Here is a 21,121-nt window from a genome sequence, read left to right as displayed (position 1 = left end):
AAACTAAACAACAAAAATACAAGAATGAAGTGGACGTGCATTTGGTCTATTAAAATAACTGAAGGTCAGCAAGTCTTTAACTTCTATTGTTGTATCTTCCTTGCACGTAGTCTGAGAGGTAAGATGGTGGCTTACGTGGGCGAGGTGTTGGGACATTGACAGTTGGGTTTGTATCAGATAGTGTATTTGACGCCACAAAATAATAAACTCTACTCCACATTTCGGAAGATCAACACAATAATCACAGTTCGATTCAATAATTTTTTTTTTCTCGGTAAAGGTTCAACTCAATTTTTTAACAACCGCGATAACACCACGTACATTACGGTGTCATCAGAATTAGAATGGATAATAAAACACAAGGTTACAACCATGTATTTTCAATTTCATGAGCTACCTTTATAATTAGAGGCACCGTATCTTTTCAATGCATAACTCGATGCTTCCAGAAGCAAGTCAACTGAATATATGAATCAGAAAAATATTTGCATAACAATTTCCAAATAATTTGTTGAAACACGACAGGTTATATTATATTATTGAGGTAATAAATAGTAAATACATGACAATATTTACTTTGCATGTTGAACATAAGCACATTAAACCCAGAAAACGAAAAACTAATAAAAACTCAAGAGGCTAAAAAATCACTCTTCAACAACATTAACAAGTTCATACTCAACTAAAGAAAGATTGTTTTCCTCTTTAACCTCAAAATTTGCAGGTTCAGTGACTTCAATTCGCCCCCATCTATCAACAGCTAGCCTCATGGATCCTTTGAACATGTCAATCTTCGCATTACGCAAAATTATAGTTGAACCTGGGTTCATGAGCTCCACTGCACACACACACACACACACACACACACACACACACACACAATTAAAAATTAAAAAATGGATCAAACAGTGATATAACAAATAAACATTAGTTTAAACAAGAAGTAAACAGGAGTTTAAAGTTTAAACATGATTATTTTATTTATCAGGTTAAAACAAAAGAATGCGATGAATAAGTGGTATACCCTGTTCGTTGCGGGCAGTGAAGACGACGGTGCCGGTTTCGTCGCCGATGAGGCATTCGGCGATTCGGGAGGGGCGAGGGCCGCCCCTGTTGGCGACGGTTTTCACCGGTTTGGAGGTGACGACCTTGACGGTGAGTGTGTTACCGGTGGTGCCGGGTTTCAGCTGGTCCACCTTGATGAACACCGGCTTCCTCTTCGCAAGTGGTGGTGCTGCCATGGCCTCGGATTCTCAAGTTTATTCGGTTTTTGGAGAGATAAGGGTTTCTATTTTTTCTAAGTTTGTGTATGAGTGAATAATGATAAATGTTAAGCCCTAACCCTAGTTTCTCTCTCTATTCTTCTTCGGATTTGGGGATTTAATTGATGTTGGGCCTGATTCCATTCTTAAAGGGCCTTTTGAAAGGAAATTTGTGTTTGTGTTTGTGTTTTTTTTTTTTTTAAGAAATTTGAGTTTAACTCAAATAAGCTTTTCTTCTTCTTATTTATATATATATATATTTTTTAAAAGAATAACTCGCAAAACACATGATATTCATCTTAAACTCAATTATAATTACCTCATCTTTTTCTTATTTATTCACTTTTCTATTTATTTATAGGTTAAATTGCTAGTTAGTCACTTCATTTTTAAATTTTGTGAAAATTACTTACTGATTTTTTACAATTTAACCTTTGAAATTTAAACACTTAATTAATTTATAACTTTTATTTAAAAATTATAACTCACTCTTATAATTTTATTTTTTCAATGTTGTGCAGTCAAGAAAGTAAAAACATCAACATAATTATATGTTTCGAATTAATAATGTATAAACATTTAATTTTATTTTATTTTTTGTTAATAACTATATGCATATAGTTCGAAGCTGCTAAATTGCAAAAATTAAAGCATAACATTCTCACTTTTTAATAATGTATAAACATTTAATTTTTTTATTTTTATTAAAAATTACAGTAGGACTAAATCTCAACATTCTCACTTTTTTATTTCTTTTTTTTTTTTATCTGATTTAAGCTCTAATTTTCACCTTTTTATTTTATTTTTTCCTCTTTGCTTTTTTATCCCTACATGTATATAATTTTTACATCTCCAACCAATGATTCACACATTGTCTTCTATTTCTTTTGTACAAAAGAAGTTCGAAAAAGAGAGAAAAAGGAAAACAAACTAATAGAACAAAAGCTCATCCAGTATGCTAAAAAAGAAAATTTGCCAAGAAGCTCCCCTCATTTAAGCCCATGCTATGTGCTAAGATGGGACAGAAACATTCTGAAGAACATTCTAAGGGTGACACTAAAACTGTCACTTGAATATATCCATCTATTCATTGATTACCCGATTAATCTAGTTTGAGCACTATCAGACCTATTATAGGAGTTGACTCTCCCAAAATCATTTTTTTCATTCTTAAGATTCGAACACAAGACTTCTGATTAAGGGAAAAACTATCACTCTTGATAATCAAATTTTATAATTATCCATAAGAACGTACACAAATTATCCCAAATTTATTCCTTCTGGGAAAGCTAACACCTACACTGTCGGTTTCATATGAAAAAGAGTTCAATTTTACAACTGTCAGCAGCAAAGGAAAAATGTAGTCGTTCTTCGATATCATCAACTATTCAGAAGGCAAAATATTTTGCACAGCACACAAATGTTGATATCCAAGTCATTGCCCAAACTATTAGATCCTGATTAATCTACAAAGATAGGATAAGGCTTGATGTTATAACTTATAACCATCCAAATCATGAAGGTAAAAAATAATCACGCAAACATAACATACCTTGTGTAAAAATTTCAAACAATGCAAGTTGCTGGTAAACTCCGCATGCATATTTTACTTGCTCATAGTTGATGACAGGAAAAAATTCCAAAATATTGAGCCCATTGACATGAAAGCCACTCTAGCTTGAAGAGGCACCACCCTGCATATATGCCATAAATATAGCCAAGGAATGTAAGACTCAAGATCTAAGCAATTCAAACCCCAAATAACTAGATTATTGTCTAGACAACGTTTATGAACTGCAACTGCAAAACAGCATATCCAACTCACATATATGATATAACTACATTTAAGTCAAAAAAATGAACTAGCATGTCATTGATATTGAATTTCAGTTGAAAAAGATAAATTAACTGATAAGGGACGCGAACCCTCACATAGGAGCATGAACAGAGAAGAACAAAAGAGAACAAAAAAAGACGTTTCTGTTGAAGATATATAGTCCCACATTGGTTGTATGTGCAACTAATATGGAGTTTATAAGGCCTTGGGCACTCCCACCCTTTGAGCTAGCTTTTGGGGTGGTGACCTCAAGGTTCTTTACATGGTATCAGAGCCTCGTGTCCCGGGTTCGATCCTCGCCGCCCCCAACTTTAAAGTGGAATTAAAATAAAAAGCACAAAAAGGTAAACCAAAAATTGGACCTGTGTAGTTCCACGCTTCTAGCCCAAAGGGCTATTGCTTGAGGGGCCGTGTTAAGATATATAGTCCCACATTGTTTGTGTGGGCAACTAATGTGACCTTTATAAGATCTTGAGCACTCCCACCCTTTGAGCTAGCTTTTGGGGTGGTGTATCCCAAGGTTCTTTACATGGTATCAGAGCCTCGTGTCCCGGGTTCGATCCTCGCCGCCCCCCACTTTCTTTCTAGTAGAATTTCTTAAGAGAAAGTGGGGGGCGGCGAGGCTCTGATACCATGTAAAGAACCTTGGGATACACCACCCCAAAAGCTAGCTCAAAGGGTGGGAGTGCCCAAGATCTTATAAAGGTCACATTAGTTGTCCACACAATCAATATGGGACTATATATCTCAACAGTTTCTGATTATTTTCTTGAATGAATTTCCCATCGGTTACAGCTGTGCCTTTAATACATTGACCCCAAACTATCAAATGGTTTCTTGCCTAATACAATGACACGTCATAGGCTAACAATTGCCACTTCAATTATCAAAATATAAGCTACTCCTAATGCTCCTAATGTAACTCCTATATTGAAATACAACCATACAATTATGATATGCAATTGTAACACTCAATATTAAACTACTATCTTTATTGCTACCCAAGCTGTGCCTTTAATTCTCCTCTTATACTAATATTGTAACATTGCCTTCCCCTCAAAAACGGACCTTGTCCTCAAGGTCCAATGAAAAAAAAAAGTAGAAATACTTTTATATAGACTACATATTTTTAGGAGGGCCGGCCTGGCGCGATGGTGGAGTGGTTCCATTGTGCGCTGGAGGTCTCGGGTTCGACTCAGCCTCTCTGCAAAGCAGGGGAAAGGCTGCCTAGAAATTCCCTTCCCCAGACCCCACAGTGTGGGTTGCTTCGGCACTGGGTAGGCCCTTTATAGACTGCATATTTTTCTACTATAGCTATAGGTGTGGTCGTGAAGATCACATTGCCAAAGTAACCTGGTGGGAGGGGAGGTTGCAACTCAAACTCGTGCAGTTCTGAAGGGCTAATAGGGAGCTGGAGATTTCTATTTCTGAAAGCACCAACCGGGACTTTGATAAAGTCCATTGTAGGGTTCCTCTCCTTTCCAGATTTATACCTATATATTGGGGTGCCCATAAAGAAGATTATAATGGAAAGTAGAAGCCCAATAGCTGATAGGCCATATCCTAATCCCCATCCAAATCTGTCTTGAATGTACACAGCTAGCAGAGTGGCCAATAAAATGCCCAATGAAATGCTAGACGACCACCAGTTGAAGAATGAAACTTTTATCTCTTTTTCTTTGGTGTTGAAGTCATCAAATTGGTCAGCACCAAAAGTTGACATATTGGGTTTCACTGCACCACTGCCAATTGCTATAGTGTATAGTGATACGTAGAGTAATATTACTTGCAAATTTGATGCTTTGCTGCAAATTCCATTTGTACATGTTGGCCTCAAGCACTTCAATGAACTTGTCAGGACCAGAAGCCCAAGTCCTATGGCATATATGAGTAAGGAAATAATAATTGTCCAAAAGCAGCCCATGTAAGAATCTGCTACGTAAGCACCAAGAATTGGAGCTATCCATGATGTTCCTGACCAGTTATTCACACTGCTTACTGATGATACCAAGTCTTTGTGGAGTTGGGTTGTCATATAATTCACCAAATTGGCACCTACCCCATAGTAGGAAAATCTTTCCAATACTTGGTAAACAAGTACAAAACGGCAAGCTTTCTGTTTCCCAGTTCTAGAAGAAATCGTTGGTCGTCCACGGAGATCCACTGTGCCATTTGGTGGGAGGGGAGGTTGCAACCTTGACCTTCCAGCAGTTGCAATGTACAATTTGGTCTCTTGATCATTAAGAAGTGTTATTTCCCTGCATACCCTTTTCCACAAGTGACCAACCAACATCTCATAAGTGTTGTAGGTGATTGTGGTGCCATCTTCTTTGGACTTAGCTTTCAGTATGCTGAGTTGGTCACGAGTCAGTTTGAAAATAGAGACTGCTACATAATCTAAGCCTGATTTTGTTGGTTGTAGAGAAGTCTTCATGGCTGGTGGGGGCTTGTATTCTATGCGATGAAAAACAGGTCTAGGTGGATCTTTGGCACGAAGTAGTATCCGGCCAATGAATGGTGGTATAGAAACATCCAGATCACGAGCCACTGACACTGTATTAATAAAGTGAAGACCAGAATCACCCCCTTGGGAAGGGAAATGAATAATACTTTCATTTATTTTCAATCGGCAAAAGGCAGGACCACGCTGAAACTGCCAAAATTCACCACTTGAGCTACACACAAGGGCAATGCATACAAACTCATAACCGGGAACTGCAGATGCAATCAAAGAGTTAAATGTATGCAATCCATTCAAACTACTTCCTAGCTTACTTTGTTGCAACTGCCGCTTACTTTGTTGCAACTGCCTGTGGAAGGATGATGTTTTCGCAACTTTATTTGTCACCACAGACGATGGAGTAAGAAAATATATGAATCCCCCTGGGTCCCAAGCAAAATGAAAGACAAAATAAAGAAGGCAAAATGAAACAAAATCTTGAAGAGAAAATTCTGAAAATGGGTCTTGACGAATTTCATCAAACACGTGTACTGCATACCCTGCATTTAGGCTAGGATTTTCATCAAACATGTGTGGCGCATACCCATTCTTTGCAAGATTCGACTGCACGGGAACTTTGAAGATCCAACCGGATTTGGGTTTCATCATCTTCTGCAAAACCTGTGCACAACCCTTCTTCGTCATGTTCCAAACTTCCAAATGGGACCACTTCAATCCTTTCATCGGCAAGGAACGCTTGTTCCCATAAACCTTGCAGCGCTGACCTCTGGGCCTTGGAACCTGTGAATTTGAGGGAGGGTGTTGTTACAAGGAGAGGAGCAAGTCTAGGAAGCTTGTAAGGTTTCTTGACCATTACGAGCATTTTGTTGTTCCTCAAACGCTTCAAGTGTTGAGTCAACAAGTTCCTACATGGCTTTCCTTGAACAGGAATGGGCTCTCTTGATGTCACCTCTGGTGGTGATGGAGATCGAGGAGTCAGAACAGGGTTAGAAAAATATGGCTTCAAAGGGCCACGATCTGGAAATTCCATGTGTGACAACTGACTAGAAAGTGATTGATCGGACCATTTCTTGACACCAATATCCATTGCAATAACAGAGGTAGAACTCTCTTCGGAAAGAACATCAGAATTTCTTGGAGCACCAAGAATAGAGGCTTGCAGCGAACTTGCTAACTTGTGTAGAGTTCTTTGATCCGACAAAGATTGTGTTGCTCTTGCGCTCAAAGCATCAGTACCCAATGATTGATCGGGCCATTTCTCCAGGATTACGGCGTGAATTTGCTGCAACAAAGTATTGATTTTGGAGAACAAAGCTTGATCTTCAATAAAACCTTTCTCCATTTTCGTTTGCATCTTGAATCGCTTGCTACGTTCGACAAGGATGAAGATTCAACAAGATGAAAGCATGATTTTGCAAAACAAAATGGCAAAGTTCACAATGGTGAAAGCACCAATGATAAGGGACGCGAACCCTCACATAGGAGCATGAACAGAGAAGAACAAAAGAGAACAAAAAAAGCCGTTTCTGATTATTTTCTTGAATGAATTTCCCATCGGTTACAGTTGTGCCTTTAATACATTGACCCCAAACTACCAAATGGTTTCTTGCCTAATACAATGACACGTCAGAGGCTAACAATTGCCACTTCAATTATCAAAATATAAGCTACTCCTAATGCTCCTAATGTAACTCCTATATTGAAATACAACCATACAATTATGATATGCAATTGTAACACTCAATATTAAACTACTACCTTTACTGCTACCCAAGTTGTGCCTTTAATTCTCCTCTTATACTAATATTGTAACATTAACCTTAATAATGGGAACCATTTGCAGGTAAAGGTTAGCGTATCAGTATTCATTGAACCAAGTGAATTAGAGAAGAGAGTTCATGTGCATGATTTAAAACCATTTTGCAAATCTGGATATGGAATTACTTCTTTGACACCATTACTCATAGTGTCACAAAAATTTGGCATGAATTAATTTAATTGTTCCGACCCAACTAGTTTGGAATAAAGATGTTGACGATGAAGCTGAGTAAATTTAATTGTTACAACTTGCAAGTTTCCCTAATATCAGTTTCTACCAAGAGAGGACATATCTGTATTGATTGGGATTAAGTGGCAGGATGATGAAGTAAAGAAGTATCAAGCTTCCATCTTTTCCCAGCATTGGAAGAGAAACTTCTACTCGACAGGTAAAAACCATTTGTTCTTCAAAGGTATATAAGAATTAATTTGATCAAATTGCTCAGATTTGAAGTTTTCTTGCTACCTAAATGGATGGAAATGTCTTTCTCTTGTTTTTAAAAAAAGCATTTATTCATGGTAACTTGCCAAGAGAAGTGTTTTTTATTATTATTAGGGTTTCCAAATGCACAAGCCATAACTTACTGAACTTAGTTTCTAAACCAGAGCTGTTTGCATTAATGAGTACAAAAGAGGGAAAGCGATAAACATACACAAATAGAAGATTAAATTGAAGAGTAAGAAGATGCGCACCCGAAGTTTAATGCACTGACAGGGATCCAGAATCTAAATCCTGCATAGACAAATCAGACAGAAAGGCTGGCATCAACCCATATGAAACCTGCATCAGCAAGTCATGATAAATAACATTTAGGCAATGAGGTAGGTACCATAAAGTAACGTTGGAAAAGCATCTCTTCTGTATTTTTCCGGAAGCTGTGAGAACTTCCCTAGCCATAAATTATTCCATGCAAAAACAACAGCAATGACACATGGACCTAACACAATCTGGTTCAGTAAAACCTGCCAAAAGGAAAGGGAGAAAAATAGGAAACTTAGAAGGTATCACTATCCATAACTGCTTACACTGCTCCTTGTCATTAATTCACTTATGGGTTAATGATTTCTACTGTTACTTTATATAAGCTTGTCTTCTATGCGGTTACCACTTATAATTATGTCTGAGAATAAATAATTATAATATTAAAGTTATTTTTTTTTCTCTTTTCACATCAGCTAACAAGTTTTTAAAAAATATTTGAAGATAGAAAAAAAAAACTTTAATATTATAACTATCTACTCCCCGAAATACATAATTATAAGTGATGACCACGAAGAAACATATCTAAAGTAATAATAGAAATCATTAACCCTTCACTTATAATCCAATGATTCACATAAATAAAGAATTAGAGTCATTAAATATAAGTGAAATTAACTATCAAAATTAAGAGTATAAGTTTTTGTATAAAATGATAGTAAACCAAATTATAAATGGATTTGGATCCTCTCACGTGAAAAAGTGGTCATGTCCTTATGTTATTGATCACCAACACTCATTGATGATGAGATAAGAGAGAGAAAGATGTAAGTATTATAAAGTATAGTACCTTTAGTATTAGGTTCTGGACCGTTGGTTTGGGGAGAAAATGGTCAAGAGATTGGTACCAAGCATAAGAACCAGGGCCATAGAAAAGGAATCCATAAGAAGTCATTCTCAGAGCACGTAGCCAATCATGGTCTGAAAGGTGGCCCCACAACACATCCTAAAGGAAAACCTTTTGGTTTATTATTGCAAAGAAAAAACACAGCAGCCCTCATTCTTCATCTATAAACTACCTTCTAGCATTGTAATTTAACATCTAAAATGCTCTCAAAAAATGTAAGAATCACTTCAAATTCAAAGAAAGTAAAATTAATCAGCTTCAAATTCAAATTCAAATTCAATTCTCTCATAATATCCCAGCACTACCTTCTAGGCATGAACATTGAATAAAAAATCTCCAAAGTTAAAATCTTTCTATTTACCTGAGAGTCACTGTCCCTACCCTCTTCCTTGGCTTTGCTCCAACGGCCACTGAGCTGAGCGATTGTGTCGCCGGTGAGGGCGAGGGAGGCGGCGGTCGCCGCCTGCTTCAAAGGGAACCGGTAACCGCCTCTGCCGGTTGAATCCGAAGACCCTGAATTGGAGCGAATACGACGCCGTCGTGACGGCGGTAACGGTTTCCAGTTCCAGAAACCACAATACCCAATTGCGTCCATTCCCTTACGACACTTCCAAACACCCCATTTCGTCGCTTTTATAGCAAGTGACTCAAAAACAAAAAAACAAAAAAACAGAAAAAAAACGTGAAAAACGCAGCGTTTCACGCTTAAATTTTCCTTTTCTAAATTGTAAAAATTGAATCTTTCTGGATTCAAAGCGCAATTCAAGGCCAAAAGCAACAAGCTTTCTCCAATTCTGCAATTGGGTCTGCAGCATGTAACTTAGGGAATGAATATCTCATGTTGAGATTTGTGAAAATTTTGTGCATGTATCTCATACCACACCTATCTGTTTATAAAGAGAGAATGACACGAAATTTGTGAAATTTTAACACCCATTTGGAGTTACTTGCTGTTTTACTGAAAATGAGTCTCTATTCAGGTGAGTGTTTGCTGCAACTTGCACAAAGGTGCATGAAGCACCAAAGACAAATGGAGCAAATTCATTCTCTTGTAATCACCAATGGCCACCTTGTTTATCACCCAAATGCATCATCACCCCATCAAAAATGGATGCCAACCCTCTTGTACAATGCCCTCATTAAAGCCCAATCCCATCACATTCAAACCCAACACAAGACCCTTCTCCTTTTCACACACATGCTTGAAAACCAAGCCCCACCCAACAGTTACACCTTCCCTCCCCTCCTTAAGTCCTATCCTCCTATTACTTTGGGGACAGCCCTTCACTCCCAAGCCCTCAAGCGTGGCCTCTTGTCTGACCCCTTTATACTCACCTCTCTCCTTGCCCTCTATGCAAGAAACAACCACCTTGCTCATGCACGCAGGGTGTTTGAGGAAGTTCCTCTCTTTTGCATTGTCTCATGCAACGCAATGCTTAATGCTTTCTCCACCAATGGGAACATGGAGGCTGCTATGTCACTATTTGAAAGCATGTCCCATCGGGATGTTGTTTCCTGGACAACCCTTGTGAATGGTTTTGCTCTGAATGGGAACTTTGGTGCTGCAATTCGGTTCTTTGGACAGATGATGATGATGACTCATGAGGATTGTTTGGTGAAGCCAAATGAGGCTACTTATGTTAGTGTGCTCTCCTCCTGTGCCAATTTAGATGGTGAAGCTGCCCTTGATTGTGGAAAACAAGTTCATGGATACATAGTGGCGAATGAGGTCAACTTGGGAGTTTTTTTGGGAACTTCTTTGATAAATTTTTATGGGAAGATGGGGTGTTTGAATTATGCTGTGAATGTTTTCAATTTGATGGTTTCCAGAGCGGTATGCACTTGGAATGCAATGATTTCTTCACTGGCTTCCAATGGTAGAGAGAAGGAGGCTTTGGACATGTTTGAGAAGATGAAGCTTCAAGGATTACGACCAAATAGCATTACCTTTGTAGCAGTTCTTACAGCATGTGCTCGTGGAAGTTTTGTTAGGGAAGGATTGGAGTTGTTTCGATCAATGTCGCATGAGTTTCAGGTAGTGCCAATAATGAAGCACTATGGATGTGTGATTGATCTTTTGGGAAGAGCAGGGTATGTGCAGGAAGCAGCTGATATCATAAGAAATATGCCTTTTCAGCCTGATGCATCGGTATTGGGAGCTTTTTTGGGTGCATGTAGGATTCATGGAGCTATTGAACTCGGAGAAGAAATAGGAAAAAAGGAGCTTAAATTGCAGACACAACATTGTGGCCAATATGTGATACTGTCAAGCATGAATGCTGAGAAGGAAAGATGGGATCATGCTGCTGATCTGAGGAAAGAAATGATGGAGGCTGGAATTCAGAAAATTCCAGCATACAGTATGGTTCATTTGAGATGATTTTTTTCAACTCTTTTCAGTCTGTACAATATAGGTAAGGCACAAAATTCTTTGTATTCTCACTAATTAGAAAAACAATGAACATATGAAGTTTCTCACTGTTGAATATCTCAGTCGATTACATATTGATAAATTCGACATCAGCTAGATTTCCTTGTATATGAATGAATAAATTTGTGCACTTGAATCAGTTTGTACAACAGGCTGATTATGACTATAGAATGCCTTTCGACATCAGCAAATATTAAACATAGACTATGAAAGCACATTTTTATTTTTCACCTAACTACAAAGAAAAGCAATGTGCCATCAATAGGTGCAAGATACATATTTGTGTTAAGTGTCAAGATATGGCAGGATGAACTAAGTTTCTAGCGTTGGCGCCTTTTTTGTGCACTTGAATCAGTTTGTACAACAGGCTGATTATGACTATAGAATGCCTTTCGACATCAGCAAATATTAAACATAGACTATGAAAGCACATTTTTATTTTTCACCTAACTACAAAGAAAAGCGATGTGCCATCAATAGGTGCAAGATACATATTTGTGTTAAGTGTCAAGATATGGCAGGATGAACTAAGTTTCTAGCGTTGGCGCCTTTTTTCTGCAACCACTAATGCCTGCAGTTGTTCCTCTTCCTCTGGTTCTGCCACCACTAGTGCCTGCTGCTGTTCCTTCTCAGCCACTTTTGCTTCTCCATCTTCTACTTGTTGCGTGACATTTTGCCGAAAATATTTGAGTATTACAAGCAATATAAATGCTGCAAAGAAAATCACATTATAAGAATCAACTATCACAGAAGTTGTCAAATGCACATGTCAATTTAGCTGTCCAGACCTTAAGACAGAGGATTAATCTTTTAAGGATCACTGTCCACCAAGGAAATAGGTAAGAGAAACATTGTTTTTATAGATGAGACTACTAAATACATTTTTGGAGACTGTTGATCCTTAAATAGTCATGCATCCTTCTGCGGTTTGCTCAGGAGGCTGTAAAAATTACAGCCAAATGTCTTAGCCGAGAATTACCTGTGGAAATTCGTGTCTTTATAGTAGATAGATTCCAGAAGGTAATAAGTGCTGATGCAATCACTATCTTCTTGTGTGTGCATGCACTCCATGTGTCCAACAATCGCAATTTCAAGCACTCAGCTGCATAACAAAACGTTATCTACAATTAAGTATAAAAATGTGAATAGACCTAAAAATGTTAGTAAGTGGGTGGAATTATACCCCTCTGGTTTATCTGAGCTGAGTAGCAAGAATAAAGCTTTGGGACACTGAAGCTGACAAAAAATCCTGCTCATATATATTTAGCATAGCAAGACATGAATTATCAGAACTAAAGTATAATGAAAGAAAAAAAAATTGATAATGCTGATGCTGACTCAGTTTCTGGAAAACATTATACAGTTCATGATGTCCTCACCAATGGCACAAAGCCTCCAAATTGTAATAAGATGGCCATACTCTGCTCCTAATATAAGGAAAGGAGCTAACTGCAACCAAGGAAAAAATAAATAAATAGAACACAAAAACACCTGATGGTTAAACCAACACTAGAAAGAAAATTTTGCACACTATCAAGAAACCAAAATTTTGGTTACTGGAATTACTTTCAAGGTCATGGATGGTTCTCCTGAGAATAGCTCACTAGTCTTTGAAATTGCAAAATTTAAAGCAGGAAGAATCAATTTTGCAAGACGTAAAATGTCATCTTCTTTCAGCTTGGCATAACCCCTTTTCTCAACCTGGTTTCTGAACATATACATAAACGCAAATTCGTTAAATACTAGGATAGTTAATAAGAAGAAGAAAAACGACATTTTGACAAAGTAAAATTGCACCTTTGACAAACTGAATTTGAGAAGAACGAAAAAACCAACAAGATGATTGCCAATTGCGAAATGGCCGAGAAAATACTGAAATAACAAGCACGATAACGTCTCAGAATTTTCTACTACACAGCATAATAGAGAGAGAGACACAAGAACAAAAAAGAGGAGTTGCAGACCTAAAGTTGAGTCCTTTAGTGAAGCAAGAAGATAAGAAACAAAGAGACCCGAAACCAAACCAAAGGGTCGATTTTGATACATCATTCCACATAACCAAATCAGTAATCAGGTGCCCAACACGATCTAAATCACCTCCATTCTCTTCTTCAGCTTCTAAACACCACCAGAGTAACACAACACACATATCAATATATGCTTCAAAACAACATAAAATGAAATCAAACAAAAACAAAAAGAAGAAGAAAGAAAAGAAATAACCATACTTGGAGTTGGAGAAGAAGTTGAAGGAGGTAGAAAAGGGACCAAGCTAAGTTTTTCCTTCTTGGGTCTTCCACTGTGTCTTCTCTTCCTCTGTTTTCCAACTTCATCCACCAACCCCACAACTTCTTTTTCTTCCCTTCTCGACCTACGAGAGTTCCTTGGCGATGCAAGCATGCCCATTTGCGCCACTCGGCCCTTGCAGCGGCGGCGCACCCCGGAGGCGGTTTCCGGCAACTCCTCGTCGTAGCGGGCCTTGGACTTTCTCACCGGAGAAGGGGAGAGGAGGAGGAGCTCTCTGAGGGGAAGAGAATTCGTCGGAGATCGAAGAAGAGAGAGAGGAGAAGGGGTTGGTGAAGGAACCGTGTCGAGAGATATGCGAAGAGGCTCCAGTGTTCCATTTTCTCCGATTCGAGCTAAGCGAGATGAAGACTTGGTTTTGGAGGAAGAGCGGTGGTGATGAGAAGTGGTACTCGAAGAAGAAGAAGAACAATCCATGAATTGAATAATTGATTGTGAGTGAGTGCTTTTGTGAGTGGCAATGTTTGATGATTGATGTGTAGCTTAAGATTCAGCGATGTTGTTGTTTAAATGAATGCAGACATTTTGGGTGTTGTAGCCGTTAGAGAAAGATGCCATTTATAGAAGTAACTTTTTCAAATCTAGCGGTGGTGTAGTGTGGGGACAGCAAGAACTCAACGGTAAATGTTGAACATGGTTCTCTTGATGATTACTTTAGTGGGGTTAATGATTACTTGACATGTTCCCTTCCCTCTAAGGTTTGGTCTTTATTTTGTCGATTTAGTTTTCTTTTTTCTTTTTTTCTATGGTGAGACGAGAAATGTATATTAGTAACTATTCTATTCCCCTTCTTTATTGTAGTTTGGTAACAAATTCATAAAACACAAACTGCATTGAAATGGAAGAAAAAGTCTAGGACTTGCATATGGTTCGATCGAGGTTACGACTTGGGAAATTATGCGCCAGCCAGCATCGGCAGCCTCCAACAGGCCACAACTAACGATATGATTATAACATTTTCTTTTGATCGGTCCAAGTTACCGGGACTAATGAAGGTACTCATGATAAGTTTTAGGAAATAACGTTATAGGAAATTGGTTGTGTCATGCTATTGACACAACCAATGTAGATCCCATTAGTTGTGGTCTACATCATTTTCTTTTCTTTTCTTTTCTTTTTTATTTTAAAAGTGATGGAGTCTATATTAATTGTGTCTGTAGTATAACACAATCAATTTCTTATAACATGATATAACTATTTCCCTAAGTTTTAAGCAACAATTCTTGATGGTGGTTTTTTCTAATAGGCAAATGGGGGAGTGTTTATGTTACGGCCGACGATTCAATGCAACTAGTGGACCTAAGCAGATAAGGATTATTAGGCCACCCACTTAAGTGATTTTATAGTGGGTAATTCTGCTTCTGTAATAGCATTTTAATTTCACATGAAATTGAGATACAATGTATAGTTTTGGGAATAAAAATGAGAATACATACGAGTATTTAGAAATTCTTCCCCTTCTTTTTCTTTCTCTTACTACCAAATCCCCTTTATTTCCCCCCTAAAAATCCTAATTCCATGATATAATGGTGTTTTCATTGACCAATGATAGAGAATACCACTTATTTTTCTTATCCCATCCGACTAAAACGTAACTCAGCCTACCCCTTAGGTTATGTTATCCGCTTCTAGGAAGGATAAAATTAGCAAATAGGATAACTTTATCATATCTCATTGGTTTACCAAACATTGGATAAAAGTAGGATATGATAGTTTATCCTATGATGCTCTTCTTATCAGGTGTACCAAACGGGCCTTAATACTAGATGTTAAGCCAATCCAACTAAGGCCTTAACGTTATTGTCATTATCCAAAGAATAAGATTGAAAAATTGGTGAGTGAGATGCCTTGATATGGGGTTATCCGTCCCAAGAAATCCTCATTCAGTTCGCCTAGCCTATACTATTTGTTAAGAAGAAGGATGAGACATGGCGATTTTGTATTGATTATAGGGCGCTAATTGCCATAACGATGAAGGATAAGTTTTTAATTTCATCAATCAATGAGTTGGTTGATTAATTGCATAAGGCCACTATGTTTTCCAATAAGGATGAAACCTTATATTCCAAAGACAACGTTCCACACCCACATATACCAAAAAATTCTTATAGATAGAGTGAAAGATGTAGTGAAAACCAATTGGATTATGCAAGAGTTCATAGTTGAAAAATCGAAAAATCTTACAAGTTTAATTACAGCTCGTCCTTGCATGGTAAAATATTCATAAGACTTCAATTTTGATGAATATCTATAATAGATATTCTTTAATTTATTGCATGTTAATAACTTTTATATATATAGATATGGGAAAAATATTTCTGTAGTTACTGCAGATAAGTTATCTGCATTTATTCCCAAAACAACGTCATTTTGGTCAGTGTTTTAAAACCCTGCCCCGCCCCCCGGGTTGACCCGGGTCAACCCTGACCCTATATGCACATCGACCCCTCCGACCCCTAAAACTCGGCCGGGTTTCAGTAACTCCCGGGTCAGAGGGGGTCACTGCATTTTTTTTTTAGAAAAAATTCCAAGAAATAACGTTGTTTATTAAAAAAAAAATGTTTACAAACTTAAATCTAATCATTCTCTTCTTTCCAAGCGATGTGGATGTCTTCAATCTTGACCTCGCTGCCGTGAATCTTCTAGAAAAGGAAAGAATTTTACCCATTTAAATGAAATCCTTACCGTCGTTGATGAAAAACAAAAACTCATTCTTACTTCATTGAAATTTTCCTTTGTCAGTGACCTTCTTAAAAGAGGCAGAACCGAGTCAACATAGTGACCCCATTAGAATACGAGTTTTGTACTTTGGTATTTTGATCCTTTAATTAGGTTGTGTAATATTGACTTGTGGTTGTAATTGGTGAATTATGTTAAGCATATTTTGGATCTTTGATGATTGGTGGTTTAGTTTTTAATATTTTCATATAGGATATATATTTATAAATTTTTAATATATAAAACCGGGTCAGCGTAGTGACCCCTTGACCCTCCGGTTGAACCCGTGACTCCGTGACCCCTGACCTCGGCCGGGTTGATGGCCGGGCTGGGTTTTTAAACACTGGTTTTGGTATTGAAATCTTAAAAAAATTATAAATATAAAGACTATTATAACCTTGAAATAAATTAAAATTATAAAAACACCATGATTTCCGCCCCAAAACGACGTCGTATTGGACTTACTGCAGATAACTTATCTGCATTAACTGCAGAAAAAGCGAACCTTATATATATATGTAGGAAAAATATTTCTCAAGCAGTTTGAGATAAATTTATCTCCGGCTACCCCAAAACTACGTCGTTTTATTTATTTATTTCCTTATATTAATTGATTCACATTTGAATGATTATGATTCCCTTTTTCTCTTTTTTTCCTTTATCATCATTGATCCATCTTTGTACGGTTATGATTTAGTAGCCAGAGATAAGATTATCTCAAGCTTGATAAACGATAAGCTATATATATATAGGAAAAATGTTTATCCTTTCAAATAACACAATTTATATCATTTCACTCTCATAAAAAGGTGGGATCCACACCTTTAATTTTTTTCAACTTTCTCTCCACCTTTATTTATCTCTTTCTCTCTATTAAAATGACACAACTTTACATCCTTTAAAATGACACACACTTTACCCTATATATATATATGTGTGTGTCTGAGTGTGTGTGTGTAAATGCAGTTAGATGATTGGTATCTATGTAAGAATTACAACACTAAGCGTTAGAAGGAAAGGCAAGACACTGAAGAAGTTACAATATCAACAAATGTTGTTGCCACTCCACAATGTAAACCCAATCAACTTTTTCAGAGTCAGTATATGCAAACTCACTTGTCCACGAATGTGGTTAGTACTCCACATATTGAGTCCAATCAAGATGCTCTACGTGTAAAACCACATTTTTCCACCAATTTAGTTGCCTCCACATTGTCAACCCATTCAAATTTTTCAGGCTTAATATATGCAGAATCTCATTTCCCTTTCTTCCCCTACCTTAGAGTAGCATATGCGAAAACTAATTTATTCCTTCCTATTTTTCACTTCCAATGCAATTATCTGAGTTTTATGATTCTTTTTTTTTTAAGTACAAAGGAGGGGCCAAGGGCCCAAAGAAAAGCAACAAACTAACTAACTAATAAGGTTTTATCATAACACAGAAGATGACTTAAGCCAAGAGGGCAGGAATCAAGAAACTGGCCACTCACACTAGCATGGGTAGCAAATTTCGCGATCCAGTCAGCACATCTATTCCCATCTCTTCTAACATGCTGGAAGGAAAGATTCCAGTTCTTGTCACCCCACTGGAGGATGCTTTGCACAAAGGTATTGGAGTCGCAGTTCTTGTTAGCTTTCGAAATGGCCTAAATAGCACTAAGAGAGTTGCTCTCAACAATGATATCTTGGCCATGCATATACCACGCTAGCTGAAGCCCTTTTAAGATGGCCCAATATTCAGCTGTTAGAGGGGGGAAAATACCAATATTATAAGTATAACCTGCAATCCAATCTCCTTCGTCATTCCTAATCAGACCCCCACAGTAGGCATTGTTAGAGTTCTTCTTGAAAGCAGCATCAACATTCAATTTCCAAGCACCATGAGGGGGAGCTATCCACTGCACTCTAGGGGAAACAGGATGACTAGAGGAACGGCCAGCCTGGTGCAAACCCGCCCGAGAGAAGTCAATAATATAGGAGGTTAAGAATATGGGATCAAAAGGACGATGATAGTTGGAATCATGTACTTCATTGTTCCTCCAAACCCATAAAAACCAGATGAAAGTGAAGAAAATGTCACGCCAGTTTAGGACTTGAGCATGACTCCATCCATGAGTAATATTTTTCCTAAGCCACTCTTCCAGAGGCATGGAGAGGAAGTCCCAGGGAAGGTTACCGGCAAACCACGTTTTCCAAACGATCAACGCTTTGGGACAATTCCTAAGAACATGCGAGAGGTCTTCCACAGTGCTAGGGCAGGAATGGCAGCTGCTGGGTCCCCCCCACTTAGAAGTATTGTCTCTGGTGAGAAGGCGGTCGTGAAGCACCATCCAGGTGAAGGTTTTAATCCTTTGAGGCCCTCTCCACTTCCACACAGTTCTCCAAAGATTATCATGGGTCATGGAATCATCGCCCATAATTAACTTATAAGCATACTTAACCACTCCACCTGGAGAAAGTTTATTCCTTCATATCATTTGATCCTGCCCTCTGCCATCGCACGGTGGAATAATGGCCCTAATATGCTCAACTACGTCGAAGGGCAGAATTCTAGTGAGGGTGTCCAGGTCCCAACTTCCTGTGACGCTGTCCCTAAGGTCCACCACCTTAGTATTCCAATCCATCTGATTTGTGGGACACAGGGCAAGTCTGTCGAGGGTTGTGTCCAGGAGGGTCCAGTTATCACTCCAGAATAGAATGTCTTTCTCATTTCCCACGTCCCAAGTAAGGTTATCCAAAACAGTCTTCCAGATTCTGCATAGGCCCTTCCAGAGGTTAGAGTCATGGCTATAACTTTTGACCTGTCGTCTGATATCCAACCTCCTCGCATATTTTCCAAGCAGAGATTGCACCCACAGAACGTCCTCATTGTTAAGAATTTGGCTAACAACCTTGCAAAGGAACGTGTCATTGTGATGCCTTAAGTTCAAAATCCCCACCCGCCAGCATAGGTGGGTTTACACAATATCTTCCAAGAGACTAGGTGCACTTTCCTCTTATCCTCAGTATCCCCCAGATGAAACCGCGCTGTAATTGTTCAATATCATCGCAGATGGACACAGGTAAAGAATCATGTTGCATTTGGTAGCTGGGAATTGTACTGATCACCGATTTTGCTAGCGTGGTACGACCCGCAAGAGAGAGCAGGCTTCTTTTCCAGTTAGTGAGTCTCATTTTAACTCGATCTAGAATTCTAGTAAAGTTCTTGCGTCTTCCCCTGCCATGGTTCAGCATAGATCCTAGGTACAGACCCATGGAATCAACGTGCTTAAACCCACTAGCCTGGATGATATCGGATTTGAGGCCCTGGTCAATATTCTTAGAGAAGTAGATCAAGGATTTTTCAATACTAACTAGCTGGCCAAAAGTGTCACATAAGTTACGAAGGCAGTTCAACATACAGTCTAATTGCATAAGCGTGGCTTCCCCGAATAAAACCAAATCATCAGCGAACATCAAGTGGGATATTGGGGGACCAGTTCTACCAACTTTCAAAGGTTTCCAGGTGCTGTCGAGAACCGCTTGAGAGATCAGGTGGGAAAGCTTGTCCATGCACAAGACGAAGATGTAAGGCGAGATAGGGTCCCCTTGTCGAATACCTCTCGAAGGAGAGAAACTCTTATACCTACCACCGTTCCATAAGACCTGAAAACGAGTAGAAGAAATACAAAAGCGAATAATGTTGACCAAGTCATGAGGAATACCAGCTTCCACTAGGACCTTTATGATTCTTACGAATGGACTTTAATGATACCCATATAGCTGCCAACAATGTGGTTGACACTTCATAGTTTCAACCCAATCAATATCCTCAGGCACAAAATATGCAAAAGTCATTTTCACCTTCTTCTTCTTCCTTTACCTCGACTATTCCAAGTTTATATTTTAAAAGAAAAAAGGAAGTTATCATATCTTATCATTTATTTTTACTTTTCTTATTATCAACCTTCTTCACTTTAAAATTCCTTTCTTTTTCTCACCTTTTTTCTTAGTAAAATTTTCTCTAAATTTTTCGAGACCCTCCGCTCCTTGATTTCTCTTAGTTTTGAAGTGATGGCTAATGGTTCTTCTAGCCTTTATTTATAGGAAAAATACTAACATGCCAATGGTAAAAATTAATATGGTAATGATAAAATATCATTTACCTAATAATCATTAAAGAAAACATTCCATGTAGAATGTCTTGAAATTTTGTTTATGATAATTTATGCTTGATTTATATATTTTTTGAGTTTAGCTTATGATAATTTATATATGAGGATATTATATTTCAATCCATAGTATTGCTCAACTCCTCTAGGATCAAGTTGGTAAATTAAATGGTCTTCCTCAGCCGATTGTATTTGACATAAACTTGTGTTTTTAAGTGATTTTTGGCGTACCATTTTCAACTTGCAAGGCACCAAACTCTATTCAGTTCCTTGTACGGATGGACAAACACAGAGGGTAAATAGATGTGTCGAATCTTACCTCACCACCTTTGCCCATGAACATCCGGCTAAATGGTCTGGTATCTCAGTTAGGCTGAGTACCACTAGAAGACCATATAGTCTATGATGTTACTGGTTTAACTCCTTATAAAGTCATTTATGGCAGACCACCGCTGAATCTTGTTGCCTAATGCCTAGGTTCCTCTGCCAATGAAGGGATTGACTTTGATTTGACCACTAAAGCGTCCATACT

At 38.1% G+C, this 21,121-nt stretch overlaps 4 protein-coding genes across 4 annotated transcripts; 1 reads left to right on the top strand and 3 right to left on the bottom strand.

Annotated features, from left to right (window-relative positions):
* Positions 1-497: 497 nt before the first annotated feature.
* On the bottom strand, positions 498-1,392 carry LOC133300106 (uncharacterized protein At4g28440-like). The gene is made up of 2 exons (XM_061499601.1): positions 1,025-1,392; positions 498-838 (listed from the first exon to the last, which is right to left on the bottom strand). Exons 1-2 carry the CDS (start codon positions 1,239-1,241, stop codon positions 648-650), a joined length of 408 nt encoding a protein of 135 aa, XP_061355585.1. The 5' UTR covers positions 1,242-1,392; the 3' UTR covers positions 498-647.
* An 823-nt stretch (positions 1,393-2,215) lies between these two features.
* LOC133300105 (uncharacterized) lies at positions 2,216-9,609 on the bottom strand. Its single transcript, XM_061499599.1, has 6 exons — positions 9,347-9,609; positions 8,929-9,084; positions 8,209-8,341; positions 8,072-8,111; positions 2,815-2,956; positions 2,216-2,728 (listed from the first exon to the last, which is right to left on the bottom strand). Exons 1-5 carry the CDS (start codon positions 9,578-9,580, stop codon positions 2,869-2,871), a joined length of 651 nt encoding a protein of 216 aa, XP_061355583.1. The 5' UTR covers positions 9,581-9,609; the 3' UTR covers positions 2,216-2,728; positions 2,815-2,868.
* LOC133300104 (putative pentatricopeptide repeat-containing protein At1g10330) lies at positions 9,601-11,400 on the top strand. Its single transcript, XM_061499598.1, has one exon. It carries the CDS (start codon positions 9,950-9,952, stop codon positions 11,363-11,365), a length of 1,416 nt encoding a protein of 471 aa, XP_061355582.1. The 5' UTR covers positions 9,601-9,949; the 3' UTR covers positions 11,366-11,400.
* A 516-nt stretch (positions 11,401-11,916) lies between these two features.
* On the bottom strand, positions 11,917-14,137 carry LOC133300098 (reticulon-like protein B17). Its single transcript, XM_061499593.1, has 8 exons — positions 13,645-14,137; positions 13,381-13,534; positions 13,214-13,288; positions 12,983-13,124; positions 12,796-12,865; positions 12,600-12,665; positions 12,396-12,518; positions 11,917-12,127 (listed from the first exon to the last, which is right to left on the bottom strand). The coding sequence occupies exons 1-8, from the start codon at positions 14,135-14,137 to the stop codon at positions 11,952-11,954; spliced, it is 1,299 nt and encodes a 432-aa protein (XP_061355577.1). The 3' UTR covers positions 11,917-11,951.
* Positions 14,138-21,121: the final 6,984 nt, after the last annotated feature.

Source organism: Gastrolobium bilobum, unplaced genomic scaffold (assembly GCF_033153095.1).
Source record: "Gastrolobium bilobum isolate Gb01-03AN ecotype WA unplaced genomic scaffold, APGP_CSIRO_Gbil_v1 utg13108, whole genome shotgun sequence".
NCBI classification, from domain to species: Eukaryota; Viridiplantae; Streptophyta; class Magnoliopsida; order Fabales; family Fabaceae; genus Gastrolobium; species Gastrolobium bilobum.
Note: the sequence above shows the minus strand (reverse complement) of the source record. Positions and strands in the feature narration are given on the sequence as shown.

Excerpts from the sequence above, each read along its gene's own strand:
- LOC133300098 (XM_061499593.1), bottom strand. The coding sequence starts at position 14,137 with ATGGATTGTTCTTCTTCTTCTTCGAGTACCACTTCTCATCACCACCGC. Across the intron at positions 13,535-13,644 it reads AACTTCTTCTCCAACTCCAA|AAGCTGAAGAAGAGAATGGA; the intron begins GTATGGTTATTT and ends GGTGGTGTTTAG. Across the intron at positions 13,289-13,380 it reads ACTAAAGGACTCAACTTTAG|TATTTTCTCGGCCATTTCGC; the intron begins GTCTGCAACTCC and ends TTGTTATTTCAG.
- LOC133300104 (XM_061499598.1), top strand. The coding sequence starts at position 9,950 with ATGAGTCTCTATTCAGGTGAGTGTTTGCTGCAACTTGCACAAAGGTGC.
- LOC133300106 (XM_061499601.1), bottom strand. The coding sequence starts at position 1,241 with ATGGCAGCACCACCACTTGCGAAGAGGAAGCCGGTGTTCATCAAGGTG. Across the intron at positions 839-1,024 it reads CACTGCCCGCAACGAACAGG|TGGAGCTCATGAACCCAGGT; the intron begins GTATACCACTTA and ends GTGTGTGTGCAG.
- LOC133300105 (XM_061499599.1), bottom strand. The coding sequence starts at position 9,580 with ATGGACGCAATTGGGTATTGTGGTTTCTGGAACTGGAAACCGTTACCG. Across the intron at positions 8,112-8,208 it reads TTTTCCAACGTTACTTTATG|GATTTAGATTCTGGATCCCT; the intron begins GTACCTACCTCA and ends TTGTCTATGCAG. Across the intron at positions 2,957-8,071 it reads GTCAGTGCATTAAACTTCGG|GGTGGTGCCTCTTCAAGCTA; the intron begins GTGCGCATCTTC and ends GCATATATGCAG.